The sequence below is a fragment of the Myotis yumanensis genome, unplaced genomic scaffold (genome assembly GCF_028538775.1).
Source record: "Myotis yumanensis isolate MYYU_CA2020_CCGP unplaced genomic scaffold, mMyoYum1.0.hap1 SCAF_11, whole genome shotgun sequence".
In the NCBI taxonomy this organism is placed as follows: domain Eukaryota; kingdom Metazoa; phylum Chordata; class Mammalia; order Chiroptera; family Vespertilionidae; genus Myotis; species Myotis yumanensis.
The window spans coordinates 30,046,712-30,060,165 of NW_027223762.1; the positions used below are offsets into that span (position 1 = coordinate 30,046,712).

General features: G+C 41.0%; 1 protein-coding gene across 1 annotated transcript in view; it reads left to right on the forward strand.

Annotated features, from left to right (window-relative positions):
* EML6 (EMAP like 6) overlaps positions 1–13,454 on the forward strand; it is a 196,689-nt gene that overhangs the window by 87,171 nt on the left and 96,064 nt on the right. Inside the window, exons 7-10 of the mRNA XM_070429229.1 lie at positions 2,143–2,344; positions 5,130–5,267; positions 7,341–7,597; positions 8,740–8,952. Of these exons, the coding sequence (XP_070285330.1) occupies positions 2,143–2,344; positions 5,130–5,267; positions 7,341–7,597; positions 8,740–8,952 (810 nt within the window). The remainder of the gene's footprint in view (positions 1–2,142; positions 2,345–5,129; positions 5,268–7,340; positions 7,598–8,739; positions 8,953–13,454) is intronic.

The following is a 13,454-nucleotide window of genomic DNA, read 5'->3' on the forward strand; positions in this document are numbered from 1 at the left end:
TAGTCTAGCCTTTGCCTGAGGCTATCCGGCAAATGGCTCTGCGCAGGGCTTGGGCGGGGCAGGATCAACAGGGCGGGCGGAGGGAGCGGTTATGGCTGCTCTCAGTCCCGTTCCCAGAGGCTCTGCTTCTCAGAACCCCAGCAACGGCTGCAAACCTCAGAGAGAAAGCTGCCCTCACGTTCTAACTGATGCCAGACAATCCCGCTTCTCCCGTTTGAGTCTGAGTCCCTAGAGACTCGCCCGGATCTGGAGCTCAGAGTCTGAGACTCCCTCCTGATTGAAAATGACAACCGCACCCTCAGCCACCTGCCGGCTCCACGCGCACCTCCGTACCTTTGTATTTTCCACACTGCGCCTCCTCTGAGCCTTGGTATGCTGTTCTCTTTCCTTCTAGTTGAAGAATCTCTCCTCAGCCAGCCTTCCTGTGGTTCTGGGTGATGTCCGTTCCGTCTTTTAGTTGTATTTTTGAAGTGGTGTTTGCGGCAGCAAACTCCGGTGTTTACCTGTGCCGCCATCTTGGTTTCCTGAATTTTTTTTTTTTAATACTTTATTTTTTTAGAGTAGTTAGGTTCACAGCAAAATTGAGTGGAATTTACAGAGATTTTTCATATGTCCCCCACCCCATACACACACAGCCTCCCTGACTGCCAGTATCTCCCACTAGAGTGGTACATTTGTTATAATGGGTGAACCTATGTTGACACATTATTATCTCCCAAAGCCTATATAGTTTACCTTAGGGTTCACTTTTGGTGTTGTATAGTCTATGAGTTTTGACACATGTATAACAACATACATCTAACATATATTCAGCATTATTCCTACAGAGTAGTTTCACAGCCCTAAAAATCCTCTGTGCTTTGCCTATTTATCCCTTTGGTTTAGACTTTTTTTTTTATCTTGTAATGAAGTATTATAATTTAATATTAAAAGTATTTTAATAGAGCTAGTTAATACATCAGTCTTTCAATATCATACAACTACCTTCTTGGTTAAAATAGATTTGAAAATTATGTAAATTTAATTTTTTTTAGGACCTTCTTTTTACTTTTATTGGGTTCCAATTTTGATGATAAATTACAAGGTCTCCAGGATTATAGTCTACATTTTATGGAAAGAAAACCTGGTCCCAGAGAGAAAGTGACTCTTACGTGTGTGGCCAGTCAGGTGTAGAGCAGAGTTAAAGCCCAGGTGTTCTGACTTCTGTACTTTCCACAGCAAGCATGTCAAACTCAAAGGCTACATGGGCCAAATAAACAAAGCATGTGGCCCGCGAGTTTGACGTGCTTGTTCTACATTAAAGACTCAAAGCCTATCACATCCTTACCTGGTTTAAAGTAGTTATGAAAGTGGGATTGCTTCTGTATTTCTAATTCAGACATGAGAAACTTCACTGTGTGAATAAATACATAATGAATCCAGTAAGGAACAGACAGACTGCAGGAAGTTTGAGAGGTCACCCTCATTGCAGGGCGAGAAGACGGGGTCATGCGACAGAGGTGGAAGTTTGGATTTAAAAGGAACACTGTGCTTTTAGAGAAGATTCCATCAATTGTTTGATGTTTTGATGATATTTTGAGACTGAAATTAGAGTTTCATTTGCATATTTCTGGGACACGGTGCATCTGTTATCCCACAAAATGAGTCTGGGTTCTGATCAAATACGTATTAAACTTGCCTAATAGGATAGTTAACCATTATGTAGTACCTGCCCCATATAATTTTAATGCAATGTTAACATCCTAAAGAGAGAAGTGATTATTAACTTTTCCATGCAACTCAAAAGGAAATAATTTTTAAAAGGGTTAGGCTTTCATAAAGACCAATTTCTCCCCTTAAAATGAATATCCAGCTGTAAAAGCAGATAATTATCCCAAGTCAGACAGGAAAGAGCAAACACACTTTTGCAGAATAGGTTTCCAGAGGTGGGAGAAAGGACTGGCACATGTAAGGAACTGGTGAGTAACAGGAATTGGTATGTGGATTTACCCCCCACTCCCCCCCCCCCCCCCCCCCCCCCCCCGGAATTAGGATGTGCTGCATTGGCCGCTGTCCTAGTGAAAGATATTTACTTTAGGTGTTTTCTCTTATTTGTAAGTGATGTGAAGACCTGCTTCTGTTTGCCGTCTCTGGTTTTGCCAGGCCTCTCCATCCGGAGCGTGTGCTGGAAAGCAGACCGCCTCCTAGCAGGGACCCAGGACAGCGAGATATTCGAGGTGATTGTGCGAGAACGAGACAAGCCCATGCTGATCCTGCAAGGCCACTGTGAGGGGGAGCTCTGGGCTCTGGCCCTGCACCCCAAGAAGCCGCTGGCCGTGACTGGCAGCGACGACCGCTCTGTCAGGTGAGGACCCCGCGGTGGCCATCGTCACCTCACTGACTTCCTTGGGATAACAGATTTATTTGGGCAGAATTTGCTTGTTACCCAGGAACAGGCTAAGCCACAGGGCAGAGCCACACAGTTTCCACATGGAATGTGAAGACAATGAGCTCAACAGCGGTTAACTTCTTGGTATTTTGTCTTTGTTTGGATCCATCCTAAGTCATGAAATTGTTCTTAGAAGTGAAAATACTGCTGGTGAGATTGGCTTTCGGTTCTGGAAGCTAAGTGCACTCCTGTGTGTTAATAGCGTCTTCCCCTTATACCTTCGCTCCTAATATGTGCTTAAATGGCTGGGGCCTGCACGGCAGTTTCACAGGCTCACTCACTCACTCATCACCATTAGAACTTACATTGCGATTTGCAAAGTTGTCTTCAGCACATGGGTGAATAATGATTTCTTTGTAATTTCTCAGATGAAATTTTGAACAGTGTCCTCAGGTCAAAGGAAAGTGCTGGTTCCTGAGAAAGTCTGTGGTTTTATTAGGACCCCAAAGGGTCTCGTGATGGATCATGTTTTCCTCTTTGAGAGCATGACATCATGTAAACTGAGCAAATTAGTATGATCCCAATATCTGTGTGACTGTTAAAGGACTGAGCATATTATTTAAAAGTGTAAGGTGAAGACTATTACACTGATTTCAGGATTTTCATATTTAATTAGGCTTTAAATGTGCTTAACAACAAACAGGTCAAAAAAGACTGAGTGATGGTGAGAGGAAGAGACTGATTAAGCGATTGGATGATGACTGCCTCTGGATTTTAATAGTTTAAATAGAACCTTGTAAATTAGACTAGAGGCTCCTGCTCCCCCACCCCTGCCCTTACTTTGTATGTCTGTGAATCTAATCAAGATACAATTGTATACTCGTCAGTAAAATACAATCTAAAAATCAATTTTTAGCTTCTGCCAAGCACTGTGCCTCATCAATCTAAAAATCAGTGAAGGCAACTCCAGTTGTCCCCTCACGTGACATAAATGTGTGTTTGGCTTACACTGCTCTTCACTCGCTCTCTCCTCTCCTCTTCCTTTTCCTTCCATCACTCAGAGCTTTGCCCCAACAGCCAAAACAATGCCACCAAGTTAGTCAAACACCTGAGAAGCTGGACTCATAACCATCCAGATGGAAATGTTTTCAAGAGAGTCCTTGGCTTTTGTATTTTGATAAATGTGTTGCGTCTCAGAATCGCAAACTTCCCCAAGGAGCCCTGATGGCCAGAATTTGTCTTGGTCTCCTCAACCATTAATTTGACTAAACATCTAAACATTTTAAATGTAAATTTACGCAGAGTATGGAAATATAGAAAGGATACAAGTCATAATTTCTCGAGAAAGATTAGCTGAGTGACTTTGTAAGGCTAGTACAGTTCACTGAGGAGTGAGGGGAAAGCAAAACTTACATTGCTGAAAATAGTACATGGCTAAAAACAGCATGAGATTATGAATAATGGACGAGGAGGTATTGAAAGAATACCATGAGCTTTAGACTGAACAGTGCACGCTGCCTAAAGGATCAGCAAACTATTCACCATGCAACTCTACATTGTAAGGCGCTGGCCCCCTCCCTACCTATGGCAGAATGCATTAGAGAAACTCCACCACATGGGGCCTACTCTTGCCTCTATGGCAGCATTCTAAATTATCGATCTGCCTAACAGATGTTGGTTGTGTGTTAAGAGAAGACTGTCTTAAAAGTACTAACAGGGAGAAATCAGGTACCACAATTGTAATTCACATGTAAACCCTTGTTTGTAGCTTCAAAAAACTAGTTCATGTTTACCCAGTTTGAGGTGCCTGGAATAGGGGTTTCCGGAGCTGCTGGAAAGTGTGTGCTAGCCCTGACCGGTTTGGCTCAGTGGATAGAGCATCGGCCTGCGGAGTGAAGGGTCCCGGGTTTGATTCCGGCCAAGGGCATGTACCTTGGTTTCGGGCATATCCCCAGTCGGGGGTATGCAAGAGGCAGCTGATCGATGTTTCTCTCTCATCGATGTTTCTAACTCTCTATCCCTCTCCCTTCCTCTCTGTAAAAAATCAATAAAATATATTTTAAAAAAAGAAAAAAGAAAAGTGTGTGCTAGCTGCACTTGACCCTTGACCCCTGCTTCTTCAGCAATAACATGCTTATCAGCCAGGGGCACTGTGGAGAGGACCTGTCCTGGCCCTGAGTGGGCCTGTCAGCAGCGGGGCACCCAGGGAGCTTATGAGGAAGGGTGGCATATGACTGAGCACAGCTGACTTGGCTCTTCTCCTTCTCAGCTGGGTTTTCTTTCTAGGGGGGGGCTCAGCAAAACGGAATGTGTATTTCAATCTATATGTGCTTAAATAACACAGTTACTAGAAGGGTGCTCATATATATATTTTTAAAAATGAACAATAATAGTATCTAGTAGTGCTTCTTATCCTGTAAGTTATTAATAACGATTGGTACGAGTAAAGAATAATTTTTAATTTTCAAAGAGAAAAGTAAGATTTTGTGTGAAGGTAGTGTTTAAAATTTCCTTTTCATATGAATATAAAAATGTTTGGAAATGTTATCTTGTATTTCTTGCTGGGTATTTCTAATGGGGGAAATGACCCAGAGATAGACTGAACCCCATCCCGGGTTCCCAGACATGCCGTGAGGAAGGACACGAGTGCGAAGTGACTGCCTCCTTTCTTGTTATCACACTGTGGTCAGCAGGCCTTCCTGCCTCGGGCGGCCTGCTGATGAGCATTGGGTTGGTTTTGTTTCTTTGTTCTTGTGCCTAGGCTCTGGAGCCTGGCTGACCACGCCTTGATCGCCCGCTGTAACATGGAGGAAGCAGTTCGCAGTGTGGCTTTCAGCCCCGATGGGTCCCAGTTGGCCCTGGGCATGAAGGACGGCTCTTTCATTGTTCTCCGAGTCAGGCATGTACTGATACTGAAAATGGTATTAAAAGATGCTCTTTTGTAAAATAAATGAACAAAGAGGCGCATAGATACAAAGAACAAACTGATGGTTGCCAGATGGGAGAGGGGATGGGGGCTGGATGAACAAGGTGAAGGAATTAAGAAGTACAGACTGGTAGTTACAAAATAGTCATGGATGTAAAGTACAGCATAGGCAATATAGTCAGTAATATTGTTATAACTATGTATGGTGTCAGGTAGGTACTGGAAATATTGGGGACCGCTTTGTAAAGTATATGATTGTCTAACCACTATGCTGTACACCTGAAACGAATACAAAATAATATTGACTGTAAACTGTAATTGAAAATTATTTAAAGAAGAAAAAAAAAAGGATGCTCTTTTGTTAGAATGAAGATTCGCCTAGTCATCATGGATGCTGGGATCTTAGGAAAAATGCACTTATTCTTTCAAATAGGAACACTACAGATTCAGTCCTGTCGGTAATGATGAAACCCACACTCTGAAAATACAAACTTCTTTCTTCAGTGACTTGCTTGGCAGCACAGCCTGCCTCAGTGGACAGATGTGAGACTATATGTAGTCTATTCATCTCTTAGCAGGAATAATCATGCATCCTGTGATTTGCTGCAAAAACATGAATGTGTTTAATAACAGGGTGCTGCCCCAGTCCCTACTGGTGATTTTACATGGCATATTATGTGTGAACCTTTAAAAAAATCTAATGAATAGTGAATTCCCAAGCTGATCTGGTCTCACGGGTTTTAGAGGAGGGATTGTGTGCTTGGAGTAAGCCAAGAAAAGAGGAAACAGGAACAGAGCAGCCTCCAACAGCACCAGCTTGTTAGAGGGGCGCTTGCGTAAACTATTTCTTCCACCCACAATGGACAATAAGGTAGAATATTTCATACTTTATTAATCTCCTATATAATTTTTACAGGATAAAAATTAGGATCCACCCTTGTAATTCCTCTAAATGCATTAGCCGTTCTTTTGGCTCACCCATTTTGTGATGACAGAAAGGAAACGCAGCCAGAAATTAGGTATGGCATGTTTTGCACAGAGCAAATTCTAGATAGCTTTGAAAAATGCTCTTGGCACGGTTTATTACACTGAATTCTCATTACCAGTCACACATAGCTTATGACCAAATTGGTGGGCAACATTTTCTTTCTCTGCTTAGTGATGTGAGGAAAGATGGCTAATTACCAGACTTTCTTTTCTTTTTAATAGATTTCCAAGCCAAAAAAAACAAAAAACAAAAAAACCATCCCCCCTCCACACACACACCTATTTTATGACATTGTAGTAAACTGTAGTGCTATTATTAAGTGACAGCTGGTGTGAGGAATTATGTGGAGCAAATATTTGGCATTATTTATGCATTCAATTTGTTTTGGAGTTGATGAAGGCATCATTACTGGCTCAGGGGACCTGCCAATCATAATGCTGCCTCACAGTTGTCGGAAAACCATCAGTGGACTTTCAAATGAGGGCAGAAATTCTTATCAGAATCTGGTCAGAAAGGACATACGATACTCGGTGATTCAATGTATGCATTATTGCCCTTTCATAGTCAAAGTTAAATAATTCCATAACAACTTAGCATTAAAAATAAGTAATTTTTCTCTTCTGCTTTTTGAATTTGCTCTTCTTGTAGCAAAAAGCATTAAGCAGTTTTCTTGTCCTTAAAATATAAAAAGGATGTTTTATTTTTATGCTAACCCTAATATATCTACTATTTTCCATGACATATTTTAAAACAATTTTATAAACCTCAATTTTTTAACAAAAAATTTAGAGAAAAATAATATATAATTTAATATGAAAGCAAATATGCATTTCATTAAATTTTGGTTCTTACTTTGAAAGCCCAAACTATTATTAATTTTTTCTAAATTGGCTGTAAGCTTTAAATAACGTTTTATCTTTTTTCAGAAGTTAATTCTCTAATTCCTATAGGTACTTCCTTTCAAACATTTCTTTTCTCTGACACATGTACTTTAATACATGACCTGAGGTTCCTATTTCTAGATTTGCTGCTTATCGCTTTGCTCTTTATTCTTATAGAGATATGACAGAAGTGGTTCATATCAAAGATCGAAAAGAAGTCATTCATGAAATGAAATTTTCTCCAGATGGTTCTTATCTCGCAGTGGGATCCAATGACGGCCCAGTCGACGTCTATGCGGTTGCCCAGCGGTATAAGAAAATTGGAGAATGCAACAAGTCCCTCAGTTTCATTACGCACATTGACTGGTCTTTGGATAGTAAATACTTGCAAACGAATGATGGCGCAGGAGAACGACTGTTCTACAAAATGCCGTGTAAGTCATGCAGACGCTGTTGTTCGTGAAAAGCGAAACTTTGAAGAAAAAATGAGAATGTTGTTATGACCTCAGGGCAAGGAATGTTTTCAGAAACTAGACCCTCACATCACGGACTCTCAAAGGAGAGATTAATAAATTGGGACACATTAAAATAAAAAATAACTGCACCATAAGAGAGATCTTGAATAGCATGCAAAGACAAGGCATCAACTGGGCATAAGTACTTATAATTGTTATGATAAAGGATATACACAAAGAATGCTTAAAGATAAGAAAGAGAAAACATTCTACAAAATTAAAAATACTAAAGATTTGAGGGTCACATTTTTTTATTTACTGTGATTGCTTTAGTCTCAAATCTCTGTTCTTGATAAGTGGAAGCCCCTATTATTTGATTACGTGGTGAAATGTACTAATTGGATTTTTAAAAATACAATTTTTACTTCTAATCCCCCCCCACACTGTAAATTTTATACGTGGTTCATCTGACTTATCTAATACTCGTTTAGTAACAGTTTGTGATACTAAAATGTCATAAATAAGAGACAAATTTCTGTATTATAATCTTTATGATTTTTTAATGTAAGAGGAAAAATTTAATATTTAACATGAATCTTTACCACAAATAGTATTTTATCTTAAATTTTTGAAATTAATTGAAAAAGTAATCTTAACATAAAATAATGTGTAACACAATATCACTTCAACTTTTTAAAGTCTCTGCCCTATCAGATTAGGTAACGCTCTATTACTAGGTGTGTAGTTCTGTGTCTACTTTCTTTGCTTGCTGTTATTTCATATATATTTCCCATATGTGAAAAAAATATGGAATACATGTTCGCCATCTACAATAAAATCGCTTTTTATATAAATGTAACATTACAGCCCTAGCTGGTTTGGCTCAGTGGTTAGAGCGTCGGCCTGGGGGCTGAAGGGTCCCGGGTTTGATTCCAGTCAAGGGCACATGCCTGGGTTGTGGATTCAATCCCCAATAGGGGGCGTGCAGGAAGCAGCCAATCAATGATTCTCTTTCATCATTGATTCTATCTCTCTCCCTCTTCCTTCCTCTCTGAAATCAATAAAAATATATTTTTAAAAATAAATGTAATATTACATGAATGTTTGTTGGTTATTTTCAGCCGGGAAGCCGTTAGCGAGTAAAGAAGAAATCAAAGGGATCCCCTGGGCCTCCTGGACGTGTGTGAAAGGCCCGGAAGTGAGTGGAATTTGGCCGAAATACACGGATGTCACCGACATCAACTCGGTGGATGCGAACTACAACAGCTCCGTGCTGGTGTCTGGAGATGATTTTGGACTGGTCAAATTGTTTAAGTTTCCTTGTCTCAAGAAAGGTAAGGCCGGAAGAGATGTTTCATTTAGACGTGTCTTGGCATGCACAAGGCTTATTTTCTTGGAGTCTGTTGCTGCAGACTACTAATTTTATCTTTATATTCATATTGCTCTTGAACATTTACATAGAATGTGTTGCTGATGTGTATGTTTGACCTTCTGAAATACGGGGTCTTGCAAAGATAAGTCAGAATTTGTTAATAGTTTTTACTCACCGTTTTGTGATTTGTAGCCTCATGTTTCACTTTTTAAACAAGTCCTATTTTATTTATATTTATGTACATACTCATAATTTAATATTACAGTAAAATATTGTAATTAAATTTTTATGCTTCATAGCTAATTGTGATTATTCATGGCAAAGCAAATCCTTTTAGGCATATGTAAAATGAAATCTGAAAGGGATGGCTCTTTTCAGATAATACAGTTTATGGACCCTCTGTCATAGCACTGATTTTGCAAACCAGATTTCCATAAGTGGTGACATTTTTGAGAGAGAAGTTTGATTCAAAACAACTGTCTCTGCCTTCACATTTTGTGGTTTTGTTTCTTTTATTGTTGTTAAGTCTTGTTACCTCAATTTTTGTGGCACTTCCGGGCTTGGTAGAATGTAGCTGAATTAACCCCCTTGTGACCTCCTCCTCTACCCTTGCAAGTGTAGGCAAAGCCCATACATAGGCTGCTCTGAGACTCCCTGATTGCTCCCTGAAAATCTGATCTTAGCAAAGTAATCAGCAGGGACATGCTGCTGCCTGCAAACTCTTTCACTCGAGCGATTTTTAGATTGAGCAAGGAAAAAAGGGATCGAAAATGTAATCAGAAAGTCATTTTGAGCTAACCAGCAGTTTTGAAGCAATGGCAATTACAGTACAAAATTGAACATAAAATACGTAGCAAAATCACCATCCCTTACACTTGACAAAATGGACATCAGTTTTAAAATACTTGCACAAAATTACCGCAGCGTGCCAAATTCAAACTCTCCTTTCTCTCCCTAATGGGTCTTTTGAGTAATAGGGCACATCTTGTTAGATTGAGTAATGTACTTACAGAAAGTAAGTTAGGCAACTAGAAAGTATCTGGGGATTCAGAAGGAACATCAGTGGGGTCACAAGCAATACTATTGGTCACAAATATCTGGTCACAACCCAACTCAATGAGAGTTGGTATCGCCTTTGTATCACCAAGCCTTGTAGGGTGAACTTGAATCTGGAAAGTGGCAATGGAAAGGTAGATCTTGGGTTAGCTATTAGAATGGCAGGGTTGGGGAAGTGGGAGGGAGGTTGTGAGTAATGCTGTCTGTCAAAATGAGAGACTTTTATATGTAAAAAACAGCCCCGAGGGTGATGGCACGCAGGGGATGCCTGAAGGAATGAGGAGAGGTGGACAGCCAGTGACAATATGGGGCGAGCAATAGAACCCACCTCAGTAATCTGCACAGTTTCCATGTTCTTATAGCAAATTGACTTGTTCTACTTTTCATGACTCATGGTTTATAAATCTTGCAATTTGCCTCAGGACATTCAGGCTTTTGTAGCCTTTTTATGCCCAAACTACTGGCAGACAAGTTTGTATAAGACTTGTTTATGGAATTAACAGCAGTTGGTGGAACTTATCTCCCTGTCACCCAGGGTACCACTGACAATGTTCCCCTCACTTTTGAACCTGTAAATAGCCAAATATGAGCAGAAGCTGATGACTGAGAGTGTAAAGACGGAGCAAACAGGATCGTTTTCTGTTGTGTGGTGTAGTGCAGTGCAGGGCCAGGCAGGTCAGTGTGACTAGAGCATGATGAGTGAGGGAGAGTTGTGTACTGTGAGGCTGGAGAAGGTGGAGGGGACCATGTCATGAAGGGCCTTTAGCCTCTGGTAGAAATGTGGGTTTTAGTCTAAATGCAGGGGAAATCTATTGAGGGTTTAAAATGGAGGCGTGACATGACCAATTTAAGTTTTTAAAAGGCCACTTTGATTTTGTGTAGGATGGATTAGGATAGGGGAGGCTTCAAGTTGAGAGATTATTGCAAGAGTCCAGGTGAGAGATGAGGTAGCTTGGACAAGTTCTTAGGAACAGATGCAAAGAGAGGTGGTAGAGATTAGGAAGCAGGTAGAGCTGAAGGTTTTGCTGATGGATTGGACATGGGGATAGAGGGAAAGAGAAATCAAGCATGACTCCCAAGTTTTGGGCTTGAGCAATGGGGTGCATGGTGGCTCCATTTCTAGAGACGGGAAAATGAGAAAGGGAAAGGTTGAGGCTCTGTGTATGTCTTATGGGCGTATAAGAGTAGGCGAGAGAGGGGAAGGGCAACTCATCAGTTGTTCTGTCCATGGTAAGTTTGAAGCAGTATTATCCACCCAGGGAGATATGGCCCATTGACTATCAGCATTCCAGGGGAGTTCAGGGCTGGAGATGAACATTTGACAGATGTGAGCGTATCTACAGTATTTAAAACCAGGGGAGAAAGATCAGTAAGAGAGGAGTTGAGGGCTGAGGCCAGAATCTTCCTGGTGTGGTTCAGAGGAAAAAGAGAGGCCTGGTAAAGTCAGTGTCCCAAGAAAAGCCTTGGAAGAGATGATGTGGCCTTTATTTGTTAAATAAATATTTAAGTGCTATCTTAGAGGCTGGAGATACATCAGTGAATAAAACCAGCACAAATCCATGCCCTCGTGGAGCTTTTGTTCTGAGGGGATATAGTTAATAAATAAAGTATGAACATGTCTGATGGTGAGAAGAGCTATGAAGAAAAAGCAAGCAAGCAGTGGGAACAGAGTGTTGCTACTTTAAATAAGGTAGTGAGACAAGGGTCACTGATATGGTTTCATCTGACTAGAAACCTGAAGGAGGTGAGGGAACCAGCCATTCAGGTATTTAGGGAAAGAGCATGTCAGACAGGGAACAGCAAGTGCAAAGGTTTAGAGGCAGAAGAGTGCCTGGCATACCTAAGGAATGGCAAAGAGGCCAGTGTGCCTAGAGAGGGGATAAAGGGAGAGAGAGAAAGAGAAAGAAAGGAAGGGGAAGGGAAAGAGGGAAGGAGGGAGGGAAGGAGGAAGGAGGGAGGAAGGGAGGGAGGGAGGGAGGGAGGGAGGGAGGGAGAAAGGAAGGAAGGAAGAAGGAAGAGAAAATAGGAAAAACGATTAGAAAGAGGCCTAAATATTGACACAAATGCCTTCGAGAGTGTTAGTTCCAATCTACCAAATGTGATTAGTTCTCTGTTGCTGCATCACAAATCCCTCTCCCCAGCAAATTCAGCAGCTTAAATCAACAAACATTATTCACGCAGTTTCTGGGGGTCAGGGATTCAGGAACAGCTTGGCTGGAACATTCTAGTTCAAGGCCTCTCGGGTAGTTGCGGTCACTTGGAGGCTAGTGAGGCCGTGATGGCTCACTCACGTGGCTGTTGGCCGGAGGCCACGGTTCCTGGCCCTGTGAGCCTCTCTGTGTGGTGCTTGAATGTCCTTACCGCCTGGTATCTAGAGAGCCAAGAAAGAGAGCAAGGAGGAATCTGCAGTGCCTTTTGTAACCTCCTCTTGGTTGCCACACGTCTTCACCTTTGCCGTGTTCTGTTCATTTTGATTTGTATTAAACAGTTTATGGACATATTTTTTCTTTTTTTTTCTAGATTTTTTGAGATATAATTGAAAACATTGTGTAAGTTTAAAGTGAACAATGATTTCATATACTAATATATTGTGAAATGATTACTTCTATGCAGTTAGATAACCCATCTATCACCTTACTTAATTACCTTTTCTTTGTGTGTATGGCAAGAAGATTTAAGATCTATTCTCTCAGAAACTTTCAGGTCTACAATACAGTATTGTAACTATAGCCACCATGCTGTACATTAGATTCCCCAAATTTATTCATTTTATAACTGAAAGCAGACCCTTTGACCAACATCTCCCCATTTCTCCCACCCCAAACCCCTAGTAACCAGAAACCTACTATCTGTTTCTATGAGTTTAACTTTTTTATTTGTGGGCATGTTTTCAAACCACTGCAAAGAGATAGGTTAAATGATTTCTGATGAGGCTGTAAAGGTGAGGGCAGTAAAGGAAAACCCAACAAGATCTATGGAGGTAAGGAAAGAATATACTTTGCTTCCTAACTATTGAATTATCATCAGACAGCATTTCCACCTGACTTAGTTGGAATCTCTTTGACGTTATTAAATCACCAAAACTGATGTAGGCAGCTCTTTGAAATAGGCAAGGCTGCTTTTGAGATCCAAGGCCTCCCTTTCCCCTCTATGGCAGCACGCCCCTAGACTTTTTTGGAGGCCCTAATATAATAGGACCTCACCTGGTTAGAACATGCTCTCAGGAAAGGGACAGGTAGCAGTTGTTTTCACCTCCATATAAATCCACATCATTGCCTCTCCAGTGGGTATTTAATATTTACACGTGATAGTTGAACAGATGGCCTTTTCCCCCAAAGAGATTTCATTAGGAGGACCTGTAAAGGGTAGAAGTATTTCTGAAGGAGAGATGGGGTGCGTGTTGCCCCC